The sequence below is a fragment of the Calidris pugnax genome, unplaced genomic scaffold (assembly GCF_001431845.1).
Source record: "Calidris pugnax isolate Ruff unplaced genomic scaffold, ASM143184v1 scaffold128, whole genome shotgun sequence".
NCBI lineage: Eukaryota > Metazoa > Chordata > Aves > Charadriiformes > Scolopacidae > Calidris > Calidris pugnax.
Window position 1 is genome coordinate 1,792,503 of NW_015090851.1, and position 24,082 is coordinate 1,816,584.

The 24,082-nt window shown below is 36.8% G+C and overlaps 1 protein-coding gene across 2 annotated transcripts in view; it reads right to left on the reverse strand.

The window, feature by feature from the left end:
• The window catches only part of ARHGEF3 (Rho guanine nucleotide exchange factor 3), a 138,734-nt gene that overhangs the window by 61,910 nt on the left and 52,742 nt on the right, over positions 1-24,082 (reverse strand). The window contains exons 1-2 of one of the 2 annotated variants that reach the window (XM_014943253.1): positions 18,914-18,964; positions 6,135-6,197 (exon numbers count right to left, since the gene is read on the reverse strand). In XM_014943253.1, coding sequence (XP_014798739.1) covers positions 6,135-6,197; positions 18,914-18,946 — 96 coding nt within the window. In that variant the 5' untranslated portion in view covers positions 18,947-18,964. Of the gene's footprint in view, positions 1-6,134; positions 6,198-18,913; positions 18,965-24,082 lie in introns of those variants that run through there. The other variant, XM_014943251.1, reaches the window with a different exon arrangement.

A 24,082-nucleotide genomic window follows, 5' to 3' on the forward strand; every position in this document is an offset into this window, starting at 1 on the left:
TCTGTTCAGAATGCCCTCATAAATGCCCATTCGGAAGAGTTTTATTTTCAGTAATAACAACTTTTATATAACCAAAATAAACAACTCTTCTGAGGCTTTGTATATGGAATTTTACCTTCTTTATGAAAGTGTTTTACTTGTCTAGTCCATCATGTATTTGTTGTATGTTCCTCCTCCTCAATGCAACAAGAACACAAAAGAAACTTCCACGAGTTTACAACAAATTTTGCAAACAACTGATTGCAGAGAAGAACTGTACTTCATTGCCCTGTTTCTTCTTTTGGACAGGATTTTGCTTAAATGAGTATAATTTCATTCTGAAAAGTGCAAGTTTGGTAGGTTTTACCAGCATTTTGCTTTGGATACCCTCTGAGGTACTTCTGATTTTATGGAGTTGAGACTTATGAGGTACATGGTAACATCACCATTACAAGATCCCAACTACATTGCAGTCACCTGTGTTGCAATAGAGCACTTGACCAGTTAGATAATGGCTGTGTAAAAATCCAGATAACAGTGTCCAGCACCACTTTTCTTAGTAAGATATGCGACAGTCCAAAATTCCAAAGAGCACTTGGCCTACAGAAACTAAATGGGTACCCTGTTTCCAAGCAAGGTAGAGAGCACAGCAGAAGAACTGGCTACCTTAGCATGAAGCCTTGCACTCCTCCAGCACTCCCCCAGGCTCAGAAGAAAGTTGCACAGACCAAAGACCATGTTTCAAAGTCTGGGTATCAGAAAAAAACAAAGGTGGCAGCAGCAACAAGGAGTGAAAGCAGAGGCAGAAAAAAATCTGTAAGCAGCTGAGACTTGACGGAAGGAGACTCACAGTGTCTGCACCAAGAGGAATACAGAGAACTGTAGAGTTCTAGGGGGTGTTTTAAACACAAAGAAGTACTTAGCCCTCTGTGATCACGTCAAAGATGTCTCAGTTTCTCTGACCCAACTCTCCAAGCTATAAAAGGACATCTATAAAATCTAAAGTTTCTGTAAGCCGTGTTAATTATGTAATATCTGTAAATCAACATGCATATGCAAATCACTCTATAACATATAACCATTTTAAGAGCACAAGCGTGAGAGCACTACAGGCTGAGTTAACTGTATAGGCTGAGTACAAGGTAAGCCTTCCAGTGGAAGGTGACATGAACAAATGCATGTTGGATAATAAGTACCTTTTCATTTAAATACAGATGTCAGGCTGCAGTGCCTTCATATATTCATGCACTCAGCCTTCACAGTCTGCTGGTCACATCTGTCACAAGTCATCACAAACTATTTGACATTGAAGGGATTTACAAATCCACTTCTTTAAGCTGGCAATAAAATGAGGCAAGACCAACCAGTCAGTTTAATAAGCCAGTTTATCAACTCCTGAAGCATCAATACCAGTCTGGATCACTAAGCAAATAGAAAGATCATTTAACATGCTTAGGTTACCAGTCCTTGTCCTGAGTCAGCAAAGCTCCAACCAGCATTTCCTGTGAAAGGAAATTCTGTCTTTATGACTGATTCCCCTGGAAAAGACAGGTGTGTCTGGCAATGGTCAGTCACCAAAAAAAATTAAAATCTATTTTTATAAAAAGATTGTAGACAGATGATGTAAACTAGCAGAAGACCCATATGTACTGTTGCTTTCCAAGGTATGATGTAACTCCAGTACTTAAATAGTTAATGCTCTCTTTGTTTCCCATCCCCACTCTCCCCTGGACAAAGGTGATGAACAGATGCATTTACACAAATTGGAAACTTTAGACAGAGTAAAAGATGGCCAGATCTTTCCACTGGCAAGCACAAAGAGGAGGTATATCCCTGAGGTGCTGGCTGTGAAGCCTGCACAGCAGTGAGTGCAGCGTGCGATTGACAGCACATGAGCTGCCAAGCGAGCTGGAAGAACTGGAGTCATACACCTAATTATGTAAACCAGGAAGTATGCTGCACAGGAAAGTCTAATATGCTTATTTGTTAAATACATGCACTATTTAATAAAAAATAACCAATTCTATTACAGAGCCTAAGAGATTTATTATCTGAAAAAATTTAATAATATATAATTATCCCAGTTATCCCAGTTAGAATCTCAATTCGTAATCGGGAACACATGCATTCCAATTTTTATATTGTTAGCCACTGCCATGGAAAATAAATGCTTTCATTGAGGACATACATATCAGCAATTTGGCACATCTTTTCAAAGACGTAAGAGAGTTACTAGACAAAGGAACCTGACCATTTAGTTATTTACATCATGCTACAACCTAAAGGCTCCAACTAAGTGTAAGGCTCTCAATATGCCATTTCAAAACTGTCATTACTTGGAAGAAAAAAAGGTTGTGTACTAGGCTAATTAAAGTCATCTCAGAGTGGCTGTGACTCAAGCTGAGGATGGATCTCTAAAGCCAATACCATGTCTCCCAGCAATGGTAAAAACCAGCTGTCCAGGGAGGTGTGTGAAAGCAGAGTAAACACCTAGTGATACACATGTAGTTTACTCTCCCAGATTCCAGAAGTATTCAAGTTGAAGGATTTTTCAGATGGATGGTTTCACTTGTTCTAATAGCTCTTGATGGATTTTACTTCCCTGAATTTGTCCAATTTGCTTTTTGAACTCCTGCAAACCTCTGGTAGACAGAGCACCCTGTTCCAGAATTCTGCCACTGCAGGCTGGGTGAAGAATCCTTTTGGTTTGGTATGAATCTACAAAGAGTTTCATTTGACCCTTAATCACAAGAGAATGAATAACCTTATGCCAATCATATTTCATAGAACTAATCACCCATGATTTTTTTTCCTCAGTTTATATAAATTTTAGTACATTTGATTGTTTCTTATATGGAAACTGTTCCAAACTTTTAATTATTCTAGATATTTCTCTCCCCCCCCCTCTTTTTTTAAGCAAAGTATACTAATATTGGAGAGCAACACAGTACGGAAAGGTGATTTTGCATACCATCTACAGCCGGTTTCTGTGAGGTATGAACCAATTCTTTTTGAAATTTGCCTTCACAAACATGAGAACAGAAAAACTCTCCGCTCTCTAACAGAATTCTAATTGTTTGGAATGTCAATTATTGCTCTCTAAGAGCAAAACACAAGCTGATAAGACATATCTCTCCTTAATATAAATAGCATCTTCTAGCATGTCTCCCTTTTCTTGTGCTTCTTAAGTACAGAGAACAAAATGCTTCTGCAGGTAAGTATTCAGCCATAGACTACTGGATTCCAACTGCTCCATCACACAACAAAATTCCACAGTGCAGCTACAAGACTCTCATATTTTCTAATGATGTGAGACACCTAGAACTTAAGGAGCAGGTAATTCAATCCAGGGGCATACTCAGCATTGCCTTTATCATTCTCCATTAGCAAACTATGACGTGGAAGGAAAAATAAATGTTTATTTGCCAACATCCAGAAGGCTTACAACGGTGATAGTCCTCCTTTACCAGGATGATTATAATCCAATTGGCAGGAACACAACATTAGAAAATGCGTATTCTTCCTGTCCAACTTGTTTTAATGTCAACAGCACCAAGATTTGCTGGGGACACTTGAACCATTAACTAAAGCTAAAAAAGTGGAGGATTTTGTTCTGAAGGCACATACCACGCTGATTTTCCAAACCAAAGGCACTTTGCCTCTCAAAGGAGGTCACCCTGACAGTTTAAGTCTTCTGTCACAGCCAGAGGCAAACTAGCCTTAACACCAATTATTATCAGTGATGAGAGCATAGCATCACATGCTGAACAGGGAACTGTAGTATTATAACACAGAAGAGTTCACAGCAAAATAAGTTTCAAAGACACAAGGCATAGTAAATTCTCTGTCTGGCTGTAGAGCATAAGATAATCAGTACTTTCTGGTAACATTCTTCAAGAATGTTGCATACCACTGCCCATTCTGTCCTCACGGGATACTCCCCACCCTGCTGACCTGACTAATTTTGAAGTCCTGTAAGGAAAGATTCAAACTTCTTCTTCCCTTCCTTTCTCACCCTTTCTCTCCCTACAATTTTCTAATACAGACTTCAGTATGCATTTAAATTTACATAACCAAGTTAGTAATCGAAGATAGCAGGAATAGTTTTCTTAACAGCCCTTCACATATTTTATTAACAAGATCCCTCTAAAGTAGGAATTGACAAATATTTTCATGAAAATAAAAATTCAATCGTTTTAATAGTCATTGTCTCACAGATCAGCACAGAAACATTTAGTTAATTGCTTTATCTTTTCTCCAGTTCAAGTTTACAGTCACTTGTCTTGCCAATAATAATGGTCATGCAGAAAAGCAGTATCAAGGAAATAACATTTTATAAATTTTAAGCAGAATTTCATAACTGGAAATGAAGGACATTCTATTGCTTATCAGTAAACCATGAACCCCACTTTGCTCTGTGCTTTCTTTCTGTACTTGTGTGGACCAAATTCAGAGGTTAGATCACATAAGATCACCTTACTCTAAGAATTCACTTATTAACAGAAACTGTACCTTTTAAGCAGTGTTTACATCTTTAGCTATTAGTCAAAAAAGAAGTTATACTCATCCAAGTATTTCTACAGCAGCCTGACAGCTTCTACGCAAGAGAATTTTACATAATTGTCTTAATTATACAAGAATAAAATACATACTCTTTACAGAAACATGAAAATAGTTAAACCAGCACTTTCCAACCCAGACCCATCAGGCACCTAAAAAAGCCACCAATTTCTCCAGAAAAAATAGTCAGCAATTTTGAATTTTCCCCGAAGAATAACAATTCCTTTAAAATTCCTTTAAAGAATAACAGTTCCTTTGAAGTTGGGCCTGATGTAAGGTCTAATGCGATTAACTAACATTAAAGTATTAGCTAACAGACAAGGTCAGGCTACTGTGGGTTTCTGATCTCCAAAACAGTGCTGGATTCCACCCAGCCCCCTTGGAGAGCCTACAAGAGCTTGCACTTGTCTGCAGCCACCCAAGCAGATGACCGCTTAAATGCAATTGTTTCTTCAACAAACAGGTATTCTTCAAAAACAAAAATAAAACCTGATCATTAAAGAAATAGCAGCACTATGTTATTAGCACACCTACTAATAAGTAAAAAGCTGTTAAAAAAAGAAAGCAGCTTTTATTCTCTATTTTTTAACTTACTTTTCCTGTCTGTACTATGCAAGAGGTCTACAGAAAGGCAAAACTGATTCAACAGCTGACTGTAAACAAAACACTGAAAATGATGACACAAACACTGAAAAGTAGGAATGGTAAATTTTCCTACACCTATTTTAGTTCCATGGATTAGTTCCATGGATTCAAAATGATAAATGCAAGGGTATCCTTACCTCACAACTTCACATGAAAAACAACACATATCGCAGTTCATCGCGTTAATTACACTCAATACTTTTTTTTTTTCAACATCCACCAACATGGACAGAAAGAGTTTTGTCCTTATAGCCTATTTTTAAAGTAAGCAGTCACCACTGTAGTACCTTTTTTAAAAAAAATAATAAAACCAGTTTTTCCAACTCAGACAAGTCAACATTTTGCCTTTACTGACAGAAACGATTAAAAAAATTCACAAGTCAGAAAGAGTCTATTTGTACAGAAAAGTGTACACATTAAAAACTGCACAACTTGTATAAAACATTTTCTGATGGGTTCTTCCCATCTGAAACGTGTGACAGAACAGCATGGCTATATGTGATGGGTGCATCACTTCAGCACTGACCCACGTAGGTCTCACAGTTGTGCTAATATCAAACGACACAGCTTCACAACACCAGCATTAACCACTGACATAACTGAAATAAAATCTCTCATACAGCCGTGCAATGGGATAAAATGTCTGTTTTTAAGTCCTACATTCACAATGCCCTTTTATCCTGATAATTATTTACTAATAGGAGATTCGCCGCTTTACAATAAACTGTTGTTCTGGCTCTTTATTTCTCTCTTCAAAAAAGTTTTAGTACAGAAAAATGAAATGCAGTAATATATTAGATTTAAATTTTTAGTAATACGTAGAACAAGTTATTTATACTATATATGAAAACAATACAGCTGAAAAGACAAACAGATTTGTTTCGGAGGTACCCATAATGGCCATATTCTAGTTTGGGAGGGAAGGCAAAAAGGAAAACAAAATTACTCACACTTGTATCCAGGCTGCAGATACTGATTGTATCTTCATCTTGAGTACTCTGTTTTCGTTTCTTCTAGAAAACAAAATGAAAAGAAAAGCTCAGTTTTGATGAATAATACCAACTACCACTGGCCTGATACTGAAACTGGTATATGTAAAGTCATATACATATATGTATGTACATATAGTTAATTATTTTCTCTCATCATCACAATAATCACCATGCATATGAGTATAAGGTCTACTTTCACAAGTTCAGAAGCTACTATTAGCACATGAGTAAATTAATGTTTCTTTTTCTGCTCAGAGAGTTAAGTTCACTTCAATTAAGAAACTTATTTCTAACTAAAAGCAGGAGGAATTGTTGCATATTGTAAACAGCACATTGGCACTTGATAGTAACTTTTTTAACTAATGAAACTGTCAGATGATAAACTTGTACTCTGTATCAAAAGCCTATACTTAGATTTTTCAAAACATAAATTCAGCAATCTAGTACTATTCCCAGACAGTCAACATTGCACAGTAAGGATAATAGGTGAAACGTACTGCAGGGCTTAAATCAACATATATTTGGATTTACAATATTGATGTCAGTCATTGTATTCTGCTCTACATTCAGGTTTTGTTTTGGAAAATGGCAAGCCCTCCCTGCGGTCATTTCACATGTTCACCACAAGATTAATCTTCACACCCTTCAAAAGAGAAGTATGAAATTTCATTTAACAGAGCTCTGCATTTTCTACCAGACCAGGAAGATTTAAGAAACAAGAGAAGCCACAGAATACATGATCCTTATTTATCCAGCTGTGTTGTCTTCCACTGTCAACTAGAGATAAGCATTCACAGATAATAATAGCTGGGATTTAGTTTCCAGCCTACAGAAGTCGAAGATGAGCAGTTTAGAGAACCACAAAAAACCCCACAGAGATCCCATACAGAGCTCCTATCTTAGAAGATGACCAAAGTTCAGCTAAAAGGCAGGAGCTACACATTGTGCAGGTATTTTTTTAATTGATAATATTACAAATAAATATATATATATATATATATAAACTATATCCTGCCTCCCCAGTGCCCACACCATTAGCTTTTCTGAAGCCTGGAGGTTTTATTCCATCAAGCCAGTAAAACAACCATTGCATCTACTAGGTCAAGCATATGGTTTCTGAGAACCTTCTCTGATGAATAAACATGATGACTATTTATCATAAAATCCTGAACTTTTTATTTCATGGTGTTGTAAAATGAAACCGTAAGTGTCGAAACTTTTAATATTTACTCACTAGCATTCAATAGATCTTTGACTTGAGTAATCATCTTTAAATACAATGTTGGTTGTTTTTTTCAGGAAGTAACTTGTCTCACTGTTTTCTAGCAATAATAATTTTAAAGTCAAGGACAGCTGTGTTTTAACACCACTATTATTCAGAAACAGAAACTGGATCATGAGTTCTCTAATCATCCAACACAATGAGAAGTGTTTTACGAAAAGTAATTCTTTACTCTCAGACTATGCACAATCAAATCCCTCTTACTGTTATTGTACAGATTTTTAGAAACAAGTTAAAAGACAGAAATATCTGAAATAAGACTGAGTATATTTGTTTATCCCGTAGCAGTGTTTTATAAGGTTGAGGCTTTTCCCCACAGGATAAACCAATCTAAATTATTATTCTAGAGTTACTCGATGCGAAAAACAGAAAACAGGCATGAGATCTATGAAGTCTGTACTTTGCCCAGAGGGTAACGTTTCTTAATATCCTAGTGAACATGGCGCAGACTGTTCTTCAAGCCTAATTAGACTTCTGTAGATACAAACGCATGTGTCCTTTAGTTTTCCTCAAAAAATTACATATTGATTCTACTTAAGTCAACATTAAGTCTTTACTTTGTAAACAAGAAATTACAAAACAAAAAGATACTGTCCCTCCCACACAGTGAACACAGGTTAAATCAAAACAAAGGGTGTTCATATTTGAAATACAAATTCCTACAAGAGAAGGGTAAATTGAAATGGTGTAGGGATCTGGTATACCAGAATCTATAGTAATGGTGATTCTGGTGTATGGATGGACAGGATGGAACTGCATTCACAGCTTGTGTTGGTTTAAGTCTGATACCTTTAGGTATGGAAGTACAAAAATGGTGTAACCCTAACCCTCGGTCTGCAAAATATTAGAATAAAGGTTAATTCCAAAACAATCAATATAGTAATACAATAAAAATTATTACTCCATCATGCACTCACACACACACAAAATTAAATTTCGTGCCTGATTAGAGTATGCGTTCCCAATAGACAGGTAAAATTAAAAAAAAAATTGTCTCTAAATATTATACATTTTGAAATGATAAAAAATGTTTTCTATAATGGAATAGGTGCAATTTCTTTGTTAGCAGAGTGTGACAAATGGCCACACACACAACAAAGGGGTAGCTCCTTTGTTAAATAACTGATTAAAACACTCTTACTGGTAGTCACATGGCTACAGATTAACACAGAAAGTGGCATTTCCAATACAGGCGAGCTCTAATGAAAGCGGATTGAGACTATAAATTGCATAATGTGAACTTGAAGGAGCCAGGACATCCTGTTACCGTAGATGGAAAGTTATACAACAACCACCATGTGGGCTCTTGACTACTACATTCAGAGTGGGTATAAGGGTCCAAAACACAGAGGTATCATGGACAAATCAGAGCCCATGGCAAGGCTACTCAGGTAAAGAAAGCACAGCACAAAGTGTCATTAGTTAATATTCACTACATGGTCATATCTGATTTAGAGACAACCTCTTTGATTATATAACTAGATCTCAATACACTTGGAATAAATAGGCATCAACTGTGATGTACGCACCAAAAGGGATGAAAAATTGTAAGAAAAACAATTACCCATTGAGTGAGTTTGGGACAGCCCCCACAAAGTAAGTGGAACTTGCTCTACCTTATACCTTATTGTGCTTATCAAAGGATCACTCCTACTGTAATTTAGGTCTTCTACTTACTGATAAATAAACATACAAAAATAATCTACCTAAAAGCATGAATATTATACTATTATTCTTACCTGGAAGTTTGCAAATATTATACTATTTATATTCCTTGTACATTTCTCCCAGCAGCTATGCAAAACAAGTAATTTCATAAAGAAATTGTTAAATATCATTGACTACAGTTAAGAACAATGTTTCAATTTTCTAAGAGTTTCAAGGGCTATTATTGGAGAGGGAGACCATGAGGAAAAAAAAAAAAAAAAAGAGATTTCAAATAATTGAGCTACCGGATAAATTTCTTTGCCCATAATAAGTGGATTAGAAGCAAAGATTGCAGTAGATATTGTGCAGGGAGCATAAGGTGCTCATTACATTAATCCTTGCTCTTTCTGAGCATCTTTTACCCAAAGGAGTTACAAGTCCTGTCTTGGTTGCCATAGCACAATGCAGCTGACCTCTGAATCTCTCATCTTCCAGAAAATTACCCCTTAAATGCTGCTTTCCACTTTATGTTTTAAATCACACAGCACATCAAGTAACACAAACTTGGCTCCATTTTGCTCTCCACAATTTGATGTATATTCTTTTCACAAAAGATCCTAGCAATACAGTGTAATAGCTTTGGGGTGAATCCAGAAGAAGAATGATGTGATACAGCATTGTTTTTATCACACACATTCAGAGGGGTTTAAAGCTTCACTGCAAAGCCAAGGATCTTCAATAAAATGCATTTATTGCCCAAATATTGAAATCAGTTAAGCAATATATTAATGAAAACGTTGAACTTCCTGGCAGAATTTAAGCAAGCAGAGCTCTTGAGAGGTTCAAGTATCTATTGCACGTATTCCTTGAATGACAAATAAACATATCAAACAATTCCTAACTCCGTCATATCACAGTAGATTTTTCATGCCAGCTTATATTGTCACGCAAGACTACGTTAAGCCAAAAACCACTATGTGTGAATCTTTATTCAGCATGACACCTGCACTGGCCCAGGCATAGCACTAGGGAGAAAGAACTGATTTCTTAATTCCATTTTATTATCTTGCACATGAAGTATCCCTAGTTCTTGTTAATATTTCTTACAATTACCTATGGCTGTAGCCATAGTACAAATTTATAGCTTTTTTAGGACTACATGCCTTGAAGAAGCATATGCAATAGTGAAAAGACTGTCCAAGTGTGCTTGTCTTCTCACTGACAGATGACAGACACTAATAATAAGTCCATGAGTTTACCTGTGCAGAGATCTTACAGAAAATTGCAACAGATTTAACCACAAATGTATCAAGGGACAGAAAAGCTGAGGCATTTACGGAAGGAAGATACCTGAGCTGCCTGAACTATATACACAAGTTACATTCCTTACATGTAGGAATATATAATCACATTCTAATATACTGCATATGCACATTGTTTTATGAGAACCATGTCCAGTTAGAGATTCTATCAGGTTTTAATTAAAATCCAGTAAGAAGCCTCAACATATTATTAATGCTATGAAACAGGAATAAAGTTGTAAGACAAGTGACCATTAGTGTGCCCTGTCTTTGTATTTAGGAAGTGCATTAAAGCTATTAATGTGAATACTCATGAAATTTTAAACTCAACTATCCAATTAGAACCCATCCCTATTTTAAATTAAGAGTAATAACATGAAGAAAATAGAATTAAAAGGTACTGTGCTATTCTTTTACTAGACATGATCACTCATCTCCAGTGTATATTAACTACATAAGGAATACCATCCTGCAGCATCATATTAAATACAAAATACTGTGATTACTCCATAACCCGCTATGTGCAACGGACAAAATGCCACCTGCTATCTCACTGCAGCGTAATTCTTTATTAGAATTTGTATGTACTTGAAACAAACCAAATTGAAAATTTTTATGATGTGGTTTATCTTGCTGGAAAAAAGGACAGCTTGCAACACTTCGATAACTCCCCTTTTCTGCATAATATTTTAAGCTTTAAGAAAAGGTCCGCATGAAAAGAGTTCACCAATAACACAGCATCTGTTCTGAATAGAGACAGGTCTGTGTTTTCTGACTGACCACACAGATGCACTACACACATTGGAATGTGTGCCTCTAGACTGGAAGACGTTTAGCAATTCTTTTTTGTCTTTTGAAATACGTAAAAAATTTTAGTCATTGGACCATGATGACTGGATGTATAACAAGTTTGAATCTTGATCCATGTTTGTGATACTGTTGCCTAAAAGGCTGTGATTACTTCCATAGTTATAGAGACAAAACACTTCCTGGTCTTAACGTAGCAGGAAAGAGTTGTTCTCAATAATTATCTCACAGGAGATGAGAAAGTAAGATATCCAATTATATATTAAAGCAGTGATTTAATTAAAGGAATTAGAGCAATAAGACATTGTTATAGGAAGGCTGGATTAGCATCCTCTCTCCATCACAGGGCTTTAGTTATCAATACCAGAGATTTATATTTTACCACCTGGGAGATGAAATGCAAAGATGTACAAAAATAGCTCGATTAAAAAAACCCAACATCCTGTGACGGAGAAGGAAATGCTTTTCAGAAGAACCGCTGACTTTTGCTAAATCATCTATCCATACTAATTTGCTTAGAAATATGTCTACACACAGGCTGGCATCAAAATAAATAATAGTTCAAGACAACGTATTTGTGTGAGCACATAATACCCTTAAACCTTTTAAGTCATAGACTCATTTCAAAACAAAACAACTTACTTTTTAAGCTTTTTTCATACAGAAATTCATTTAACAAATGAGGATCCATTCGTTCTGTAAAAACAGACTTTCTCCCCCACCCAAAACAAAAAAAGTCCAAAATAAAGAAAAATTTAAAACCACTTAATCATTTTGTATTTCAAATTGTTTTCCTATGAAATTATCTAAAAAACTCAGTCTTTCCAGAACATACATCTGAGCACAGTTTTGCACTACTAATTGGAAGAAAGCTACTTTGTAAAAAACACAGTTTAATATATAATTTAAATAAATGTAAGTAGGTAGAGGTGCATATATATACACAGTCTCATATATAAAAATATAATACATATGTGCATACACACGCCTTGAAAAACCACATGTTCTACTATGGTTCTTTTGGATGTCTTATTAAAATTTTGGGGGAGGGAAGTATGCAACGTACTAGAAAATATTTGGGTAAACATTGTTAGGTCTCAGTCAAAGAATAATAATACCAGTAATAATTCAGAGTTTGCTTAAAAGGATTTCTAGGCAGCAAAAAATGCAAGTTGACATATTTTTTCGCAAAGTTCAATAATGAGAGCAATTGCGGAATCCCAATCCCAATTCTCATAATCAAACATCTCCACACACTGCATTTTCAGAGGAAAACATCTGAAAAGGCATCAGTGTAAACATACCTTACGTCTCTGACTATCTTATATGTGAATGATTTCCTAATTGATTGCCTGCTTTTATGAATGAAAATCAACTCGTGAACCACTGACCCAATGAACCCATTCATTCATGTTTATACATAAACACTACATTTTTGCTAAGTCTGTCCTACATAATACAAGTTTAATCAAAAAATAACACCCACTAAACTAAACAAATCCAAAATTTGCAATAATACAGAACAAGAAAAACCATTTAGCCAACAATTTTTTTTTTTATCATTTATGCTGGTGACAAAAAGGCATGAATGGATTCACTGTTTGGGGCTTTATGACCCTCTCCAGTTTATGGTACACTATTATCAAGGACAACACAAAGGACAGTATCCCCACCAGAGACAAAAACCAAAAGCAACCAAAAAATAACAATTTGAAGAGATGAGGTGTAGTAAAAAATAAAACCCAAAAGGGATTAGTGTGGAAGGAGGGGAGAAAGCAAACCAAATGCTTAACAAAAAGTGAAACATCATAGGCCAGAAAAGCTTCAAGCCACATTGCAAAGGATCAATTCTGTCTGCGTGAAAAGCAGCTCTACTACATGATTTGGTGGTTTGTTTTTGTTTTTTTTTTTCTTTATTTTAAAAAGCAATCAGTATCTCCTTAGCCAGCTGAGAACTCTCTCAATCTACAAGGCACTTTCACATCGAAAGCCTGATGATGGCCTTCTGCAATAGGAATCACAGTCGGCGTTGAAGCAGCTGGGACATACCAGGCAGGAACATACCACCATTTTCTTTCTCTAAAGACATCAAAACTCAACAATAATCTAGACTTTCATGTGAAATTCTACTTGTCCTGTTTTTATACAGCATTCCTTCAAAATACTTAAATATCTAGCATGTTCAGAAGCTGATAAATTCAAAAGAATATTCAGACGTTACAATTCTCATCTTTTTCCCTTTACAGTTTGTCAGTACTTCCACACTCATCCGTAACATGTTGACCCTTCTCTGAAAACGCCCTGGAAAGTACCACTTGCCAAGACCAAATTTATTCCTTTAATGATTCCAAAACCTCCACCTGCTATTGCTTCTATGTTACAAGATCTGTTTCAAGTTCTTACTGCTTGCATTTCAAATCACTGTCAAATGATCTCAAAGGTATCAAGGTCCCAGTTAGTTACATCACAGAGCATGGAGGATTCAGCCAGGACAGAGCCCAGTGATGAGGCACAAATAGCACAAAACAGATGTTAAAAGGTATGCAAGAAGCGAGGTAGATTGAAAGAAATTGACAAACTGGACTGGGAAGGAAGACTTCTAATTCTCCAGACTAATTTAAAATGGTTCCAGAAGTTTCACAGATGACACAGCCATAAAACAAAGACAAAGTATTTCAGATTAGAAGGTAAACATTTTGGTCTTCCTAATACAACAGGAGAAAATTCTGACAAAACACTTTAACATTTTTCTCACCTGCTGTTATCACTCAGTTAACAAAATATGCCTTGAATCCAGCTTAAATTGGGTATAAAATTACTGAGCAAGAGATTAATAACCTGCTATCTTAAGGTTAGTTGAATAATCACTAATTTAACATTTCCTGCCACAGGTAGTGGGATAGAGCATGACAAAGCAGACTTCAGAAGTGAGCTAGAAGAGACAGCACTAGTATCACATTTCCCAGCTTCAAGCAAGAACCCTCATGATACTGAAACAAGAATAAGCCTCACGTAGGATTACCCATTTTCCATCTTATCACATTACTGTTGCACTGACGTTCAAGTGTCTAAGATGAAATAAAGATGCAGATGCCAAATAAAAGAACATTGGCCTGGCTGATACAATGCACAGTCCCAGAATGAAGCCTGTAGAGAGGGAGACCATGTCATATTAATCACATAAACATCTCTATCTGCAATAACCAGCTAGAAACCTCCAAATTTCCTGTTGAATATGGTATTCCTCTTAACTTTCGTTCAGAGCTAACCAATTGCAATTTCACAAACAAGTGATAATTCCTTCTCTAGTTTAAGCTCATTCAGAGAGATGAATTTCCTGTCATCTTTAAAGGCCAGCCCTCTTTTAACTTTGCCACAGGCTACTGTCACCCTCATGCACGCACCACCCCTCCTCCCTGCTCATCTCTCCCTTCCCTGGCCGTACCACTGACAGTTCTAAGAGCACAAAGGCATGGGAAGAAAACAGCATCTTAAAGCAAGTTTTCCCAGAGAACAGGGCCTTTTTTTTTTTAGCTGAATGACGCATCATACGTGCTTTTGGGGACCGTAACTTCAGAATACTGAATTCTAATACAAAATTTGAAAATAAAGAACAGGAGTTGTTACCCTGCGTTGCAATATAACAGTTCTTTATGTTATGTTGGCACAAAGAACTTGCTGAAGCTCTGAAGAGAACCAAAAATTCCTTAGTTTTTCACTAAAACTGTTTTCCGCATACGTTTCCGCTGCCCTCTACTGTTCAGAATACCAAAGATGTTACAGGCTTCTTTCCTCAAGAGTGACACAAAACTATAAAGAAAAGCTTTATTCCTTTTGAGGGAGCAGCCGTAAAAGATGACCCGATTGCAGAGTTTGCACTGAAGCTGGGATAAAACTTTGACAGTCCTGTTTCCCACTCAGCACACATTGGCTGCGGGCTCTTTGAGTATTGGTGTTGTAACACAACTTCCTTGCTCTTCACGTCCCCAGCAAACCAAACAAATGAAAAACCAGACTCTGCTTTAAGTCTGTTACAACACAGCAGAAAACTCTGAAATGAAGGCAAGGTCATCTATGGCACTTCAGGTTTTGCCACTGAAATGGCGGTATCAAAGCACTTCTGAGGAGTCACTCCCATCTCTGCCAGACAAAATGGCAGCTCCTTTTCACTCTTCTCTGAGCAGAGAGAGCAAGCTTTACTTCTACAGCGCTTATTGTGATGGATTTGAGATTTTCCGGTCAATGTAATATAAAATGAACACTGAAGTGAACAATGAAATGAAAGTTATATTCAATGTGTTTAACATTAACAACAGGAAATGGGTGTGCATGTACGGGATGCTGTAAGGACAAGGATCAGCAGAGCTTTGTTTGAGGCCTGGTATTTATTCTATCTTTATTTAACCTTCTTCCTTCCCCTTTTCAGAAGACGGGGGAGAGTATCAGTCACTGGAATCTAGCAGAGAGTTAAACACACTGAAACTTTTTCACAGTTTACTATAAGTCTGAATCAAATTCAGATAAATAAGTTATATACTTTTATTTCTTTCTCCATAGAAGTTCTTTTTTACATGAATGAACAGCAATCTTTATTCCATTACCCTTCCTCAGTCAGAACTTGAAGACTGCTGCATAAATGATGCCTTTAATTAACACTTACAGTCAATATCTAAGGATTCTAAATTCACTTAGCATATATATCAAAACTAAGATTCAGTTTAAAAGAGTCCATGCACTATTTAGATTCATCTTCTGTTCTTCTCACAAATACATTTCAGCTGGGATCGGTCACATCCAGTTCTTTGTGGCCTCAAATAATACATTGAGTTAGTGTGCAAATAATCCCTGGACTCCTTTGCCTCTGGCAGGCTGATGAGTCGAAGCTGCAGTTCCTAGCCTTGTGTGCTTATGTTGAGGGAGTTTATTATAGGTCTAGTTGTAGAAGCAAAAATAACCAAAGTAAGGCTATTTTAATGTTCTAACTCTACCCTAAGAGGTTTTGTGCACTTGAAGGCCTGGGGACTTCCTCTGACTGGACACCAACATCCTGTAATTGCTGCAGGCGACCATTTAATCACAGCTGCCAACCACCACTTCTGGTTCCAAACCTGCTGCATCTGTGCATGTAAGAGGTATGACATTTTTTCTTGGAACAGAAACTACAATGACATTTTCTCACTTGAACAGCAGATTCATTCAAATGATACTTCATCATTATTTTCATTATATTAGTCATTTTTTAGGTTTGGGGGTTTTATTTTTTGTTTGTTTTTAAGAATGTCAGAATGTAATGGAGCTTCTCATTGTGAAAGAGAGCTTGGACTGCTGATGCTGTGCACAGCACCGGAACAACATGCAGCAGAATTAAGTAATTTCTATAAACTAGGTCTCCACGTGGCACTCAATTGGCTTACGTTTGCATAAACTGCAGTCATCCCTTATTATTCTAATACTCTACTATTAGTCTGCTTCCCCCAGTCTCCTGCCTTCAGCATGACTACACTGCTGCACCTTTAAAACCACAGACATGTTCCTGCACATGGCTTTTGATCTAAGCACCTCAAGAGCTCCTCAGCTTCACAGAACAGATAAAATGGCTGCACCCAAAAAGGATTTTTCTGCAGATAAAAACAATACCACTTTTACTAACGTTACATGTTGTTATGTCTATTTTTGGGTTCACTATATATAAACACACACAGTTTAGCTCCATTTCTCAGGAAACAAGGCTTATATGATATTTTGGTGTATATCCCTATGACTCCTGATTCTTAAGTTATTGTTTTAATTTTTTTTTTTACTTGTTGCCCAGTTTCAACCAAAATTGACAAAGGGATAAAGACTTTAATCATTTTGGACAAAGCATATAGAATAGATTTTGCACCAAATTTAAAAGATTTCCTTGTGAGCTCCACAGTTTTAGTAGATACCAAACAATCTGTGTTACTTTACGTCACAGCCAAACACTCATCTCCTGGTGTTCCATGAAAACTGTGGCATTTATTAGAGTTCTGTGACAAATATTCAAGCGAATGATATCTGAAATACATCCCCGCAGCAAACATGCATATTAAGTACATCCCAAAAGACTACACCAATTTAACAGTATGGCAGTTCGTAATCACCAGTCTCCTTAAGCTATTTTATAAAAACTGAGAATTCAAATGCATAACATCTATTGAACTGATTTTCACTAATTGAATAGCTCTTCGTTTCTCTGACAGTCTTAATAAACTTTCTGAGCCTGTTGCAGTTTTATTACTTTTCTTAAACATTATTTAAGTCAGAACTGTATAAAGCATTACAGATAACATATTAAAAATACTCTATGCTATAGATTTATCACAGACCATCTCTCTCACTGTTGAAAATTGCCACAGGAAAAGTAAAAAAAAAAATCCCAATTAACAATCCAGCCTTAAGCTTCAGAGTACTTTAGCCAGAGCAAATCCAAGGGCATGTAGGCCCTTGAACATATCCCTGACTTGTTTGTCTTGCACTCTAGGCCCCCACCTTTATCACATGTTTCTAAGAAATTCCATGTACAGTTTTATTCAACACACAGATACTTTGAGACAACTGTGCTTCTTAAATAAGAGAAAGCTCTCTAGTTTTCCAAGAAGCAGAAGGATGCTGCAAACTGGGACTGGAGCAGCAAAGTTAGAGAAAAAAATTTGTGCGCTTGTGACCCTAATGTCACCCTATTCTGATTCATTTATTAACAGCCAAAACCAAAATCCCCACACAAATTGTTGAGAACAATCAAGTATTAAATGCTACCCATTGCAAGATGTAAAACAGGTCAATGTGTATAATGCAGCTCTTTCTGAATTATGCTGAAAAGTTTCAAGTGACAGATTTTATAATATAATTGTATACTGTGTTCTACTCCTTAATTAACATTACAATCGGGAAGTGTTCCCCCCCCAAAATATTTAATCTAAATCTCCCTTGCTATGAAATAAACCCCCTTATTCCTGTGCTACCCTTGGCAAACACCAAGAACAAGTACCAACTTTATAATTGTTCCCACACACTCAGAGACGAATGTAACTTATATCGAGTCTTATTTTTCTATACATGTCATGTACTAAATCTTTTAAAACTTCTTGATAGGCTGTACATTCTACAGTTATTATCAATCTTCCTACTTTTCTGTCTACATCTTTCCAAAGTGCATGAGTCTAAAACCACACCCAGCTTTCCAGGTGACACCACGTACACACGCTGCAGAGCAGAATCACTGTGCATTGTAAATATATTGTAAATAAAATCTGTTACAGCTTTCACTTTGAAAATGGATAGACTTACACACCCAGCTAGAAATGTTCCCATTTAAACCCTAGCATCAGCCAAAGTCCTCAATTTCACAGTAGGTGCCAGAGGCAGAGATGTTTACATGTGTATGATAAAAAAGCAAAACTAAAAACAAAACCACTATCCTGCAGCAATAAAGTATCAACACATAGAGAAAAACAAACAGTCATCCATCCCATTGGGAATTTCAAAGTATATTAGCTAAACTTTCAACAAATTTCTTCCCTTACAGAAGGAAACATTCCTGCTAAGCAACATTTTGATCTCATTAATACACAGCTTTAAATCCTGTCATGCTTGGAAGCAATATCTGCAATTTCTATTTACTACAATACCACACACACAAACAATAAAAATTAACACAATCTCAAATTTACACTTACCTGATGATGCACAAAAAAGCAACACCACACCATCAGGCACTTTGTATTGTACTCAGATTTTAGGAGGTTTCTTTATCTCCGGCGTGACAGTGAAAAGCCTTTGCTACAAAGGAGTCCCTATGTCTCTCCTTCAGTTTTGGGCAGGAACTCCTCCCCATGCAGCCACACAGTTTGCTCTCGCTTCCTGTCATGCCGTGCACTAGAAGAGTTAGAAGCTGAGTGACAAGCATTGTCGTCTCTATCTCTCTTGTGGCTTTTCCTCATAGACTGCTTCAAATAATATTTGAAACAGACCAAAGTATTTTAAAAGTTGCTAACAAGTGAATGGTGTGGGTATGGTAAAGGTAAAGACATCATCAACATGTTTTTAAAGTAGTAGGTTGGCATTTGGGGGGGGTTTGAGACTCAGTAACTGAAACCCAGTCCATCTCCTACCTGTGAAATTCTGTCTGAACAGCAGCAATGGGTTTTAAATTCAAGGGCAGACAACTATCACCAAATGTAGGTGCCTCAGAAAACAAAACAGCTGGTAAATACTGTGTAGAACTTTTAAACATTTAGTTCAGAGAAAACTTTTCAAATTTCAGAAATTAACAGATCTGCTAAGTGGAAGTTCTTAAATTAACAGAGGCATAATGGCAAGAATGTTTTTGAATCAACCCAGAATCAAGGCCCAAAGACAAAATTGGCAAAGCACTCATATTTTGCATATGGGAACATGTCAAGGAAGTGCAAAGGTCCATTTTATCCCTGGTAGTTTGATATAACTGATTAAAGAAACTCCATTTTTGCTGATTCTTCACCAATTTAGATAAGCAAGCCTTCAGCAACTGCATCCTATGAAACTCAATGAATCTTCATTTCACCAGCGTTTGGAAAGCTATATAACTTAAGCGTCAAGAAAGCATTCCACTTAAAGTTATTGCTGCCTTAAAAATAACAAATAAAACTGTTACTACCTCAATGACATAAAATTTCCCAGCCCACTTGAAATTTCAAAACTATGAATCTCCTCCTGCAAGGACTCCCCAGATACCTACACCACTGGTCATCAACGTGACTGAGAACTTGAAGTCAGAAAACTTACAGGATTAAGTTCCAGACTCATAGTTCTAACTGCAAAATAGAACGGTTCCTTGAGAGCTCTCATATTTGCATGCCAAATCATTCTTCAGACAAGCACGCCAGAGAAATCCACCTGCTAGTAATGAGAGTCTTCAGTGGTCTCTCTCTAACTGCCAGCTCGGTCACTAGCACTTTCTAGTACATATTTTCCTTTACTATATACTCAGTTAATTGCCTCATTTGGCCGTCATATTGAGTTACATTACTTCAAGGTAAAAAAAGGTAAGTTTCATGAGGCTCTCATTTGCAAGTTATCAAAATACATAACTTACCACACATTATATGAAAATTTATATTTGCATATGATTCATATACACCAGTTTCAACGTGCATTTGAGCAGCCCTCTTCAAAATCTAGACATAAATAGATACCAACTTCCCTTAGCCGAAGTTAGCTAGAAAACAATGCAGAATATTGGCCCCAAAAAATGGAATCCATAATCCTCGCAAATGATCGAAACAACGGGCTTTATATAGCAAGTAAAAATAGTGATCTCAAATGGGTTTTTTTCATCTTTCCTGCATCACAAAGTGAATTAACTATTTGGGCAAGTGAAACTTATTCTCAGAAACTAGTAAAAAGGAACTATTGACAGATACATGAGATATGGTTCTTTTTAAAGCACACGTGGACTCTAATGTAGTGCAAGTGCCAATACAGAGAACAGCAAAATCCTGGAACTTTTCTGACCCTTTGTACACACACTGCAAATGCACAGAGAAAAGTTTCTTGAGTGCTTACCTTTTAAAATATTTTCTATACATTTGTAAGATAGTGCATGCTTAGTTTTAGAAGACTTATTGACTAAGACTATTTTGTTTGTTTAAGACTCAAGTAATAATTGTCTGAACGGAAAAGTTCAGGCAAGTATCCATAATGCACAAAGAGAAACTGTTGAATACAAAAAACAAAATCAATTTTCCATTATAATAAACTTAAGATGAATACTTTGTATTCTGAATAAATTTGTATACATGTACACAGAGATAATTACTTCACATATCCTACATCCTTACACCTTACTCTTGATCCTTCCCTCTCCTGTTCAAGTTTTTGTGACTTGCTCAGATCTACCAACACCAAGTTGTGCAAAATTCTGCATATTGCCAGTAGGCAAGAACATCAAGACAAATTAGAATTTGGGTAGCAAGCTAACAGCAATACAGACTTCATTTTTAAAGAAAACAGGTCTAGTGCAATCTTTAATCAGTTCAAAGCTCAGTTGAAACAAAAAGTTTCTGCTGAGCTTGGTGGAAGAAGATAAAAGGTGAAACTTGTGTCAGTCAGCAATCAATTCCTTTAACAACATGAGGCATAGTATAAAATACTAATTGAAAGAATCTTCAGGAAGCAGGCATTTTAGGCCAAGACTAGAAAAAAATTACTCAAGTATTTCCCTTTTAGGGTACTGTAAATGCTGTTGGCCTGTGTTCCCTGCATAAAGATGAGCTAAAACCAAATCTAGCCACCTTCTTTTCAGACCCTTCAAGCAGAACAATGTTTATTTTTCAAAGGAAATCCATATAAATTCTATACATATGCCTGGAATTTTTTTCAGTTATTCTTTCCTTTCTCTCTATTAACTTGTCATTAGGCTGTTTATTACTTAAACAGTCTGTCACACCATCATAGGAAACCCTAATTCTTTGCTGTCAGAATTTGGCAATCCCTCACCCAGGCTCAAATATATGGGTGCAAGTTTTGAAGTGTTATGGTTCTCATAGGCCTTCAAGTGCACAAAAGCTGAAGTTGGGTAGGCAGGCATATTTCAATCTGATCTCCTGGTAACAGCTGGATTTCCGCATTCTGTTTCCTGGAGAACACAACATGCAAACACCCTAACTTCCTATGCTTCTTTATATTCACACTTTGCTATTTCTTAGTTCACCTATAACCTTCTGCCTCAGTAGCCATCAGAATTTAAGCAGCCTAGAGGCAGACACCACAGATTTCAGCCTACTACCAGGCATCAGATTGGCCAACCAGTCTTTTTCTCATCAATCTAGTAAACGTCTAAAACAGTCTGTTGTCACCCACCCCCCCCACCTCCCCATTCCACCCCCAGGCTTTTATCAATCAACACAGATTAACAGGATGGCAAAACCTGCCCTCTAACCTCTGAGTAAATAAAACATTGTATCTGTGGTTTTTCCCTGCAGCTTTGCATCAGTCAGCTCCACAGTGCTCTGCACTTTGTTGACAGCAACATCAACAGCATCCACCTGAAAGAAGGTGGAGCTTGAACCTACATATATTGTGAAGACCCACACAAGTATGACGGAAGGAAATCTAAGAAGGAAATCTATCTAGGTTCCAGTCAGCAAATACCTCAAAAGACTGAGATTAAGAAATCATAATTGACAAACTTAAAATACATAAGTCTATGAAAGCTGTTTGTTCAGTCTCCGGGCAGCTGCAGCAGTGCCACTGAGTCCAATGCAGGAACAAAACATGAAATGAAACAAGAGGGCACCATGAACACAGGATCAAATAGCCAGAAACATCCACAAAACCATGGGTAAAAGGAATTAAATATTACTGTAACTTTGGTTTAGAGGAACAGAGAATGAGCATAGGGTATAAATGATTTGCATAATAAATTTTAAAATCTGACAACACTTTGTCTGAGAAACTTTCCTGATTTAATATTCTCACTTGTAAAATGCCCAAAGCACTGGGGTAGCATAAAGTTAAAGTCTGTCAAATGTTTACAACAAAAAGCACATGATAAGCCTTTATTCAGACAAAATACAGCCAGTTTCCAAGTATCTTCTGCTGGCTGATCTTGTCAAAATGAAGGCAAAGTGCAAGCAAAACTCCCTAAGCAGGTTCACTGTTGCTTTCCTCTCTAAAGTTCTTAAAAGTAAGGGAATTAAATAAAGAAAGTCATTCTTTCAGGGCAGTATCCTGCTGATGCAACTAGGATTGTTAACCAGACAACTAAAGGGAACATACACATCTGAAGTACTATGGTAGAAAGATACCCAACATTCCATTTTTCCTGTCCAGATGCCCAAGCAAGTTAAAATCAGGTTCACATGCAGCCACCAGTCCATTCAAAACCCTGAAGGAACCTCCCTCCTTTTAGAAACTGTGTTGCAAGGGGGCTGACTTCAAACTCTGTGCAGCAGTCAACCCGTTCTTTGATTTACCTATTGGTAACAGGGGAAAGCCCCTACAAGGTTGGCATTTGAAACACGTTTACTATTGTGGAACTAGAGATGGAGAGGCAGTTGTTTGAGTATAACCTCTAGTACATCGCAGAGGACTTCCCAACTTTTTCTGCAAATGGTTCTTTGGCAACATTTTCCAAATCTGCAGCCATTTAATTTACTTTTTATTTAAAACTTACTTCATAGTACTATTTAAAACTATCTAAGCACTGCCAAATTAGAAATTTCTACAATCAACTAAGACTGAGCAGTGAGTTTTTACATTACGGGCACTAGGAAATCAGACAACAGACCCTCACTACGGTTTGGTAAAGAATGATATCAATAACATATCTTTGTAACAGGTTGCAATAACGCCAACTAGTAAAAACACAAAGCAATTAAAAGTCCATGCATACAAATCACTCGTGTCCTTTAGTCATTTCAAAATAGAATTGCTAATCCAAAATAGTGCAGCATCAATAAAATGCCAATATGTAGATCAAAATGGTTTCAGAGATGTTGGTTTCTCAGACCAAGTGGCATCAAATTCAGCTGGACAACAGAATTATCCTGTTACCATTACAAGTTTCTGAAACAAAGTCATAGGAAATAGTAATTTGACATCGTATATTCTCAAAGAGCAGCCGGGGGGGGGGGGGGGGGGGGGGGAAAACAAAGATGGTTGCCTTTGTAACCTGAAGGAGATCTTTGCGGTGGAAGATTGCCCTAGACTGCAGGGCAAAATGTTAAACATCCGCCGTCCGGTCTTGGTTCCAGTTGGCCATGCCAGCAGACACTTGGACTTGAACTGCAAATTTGCCTTTAGGGGATTAAAGTCCCAATTTACATAACTAATCCCTGCGGTGAGGAAAGGCTAGGCCAGAGACG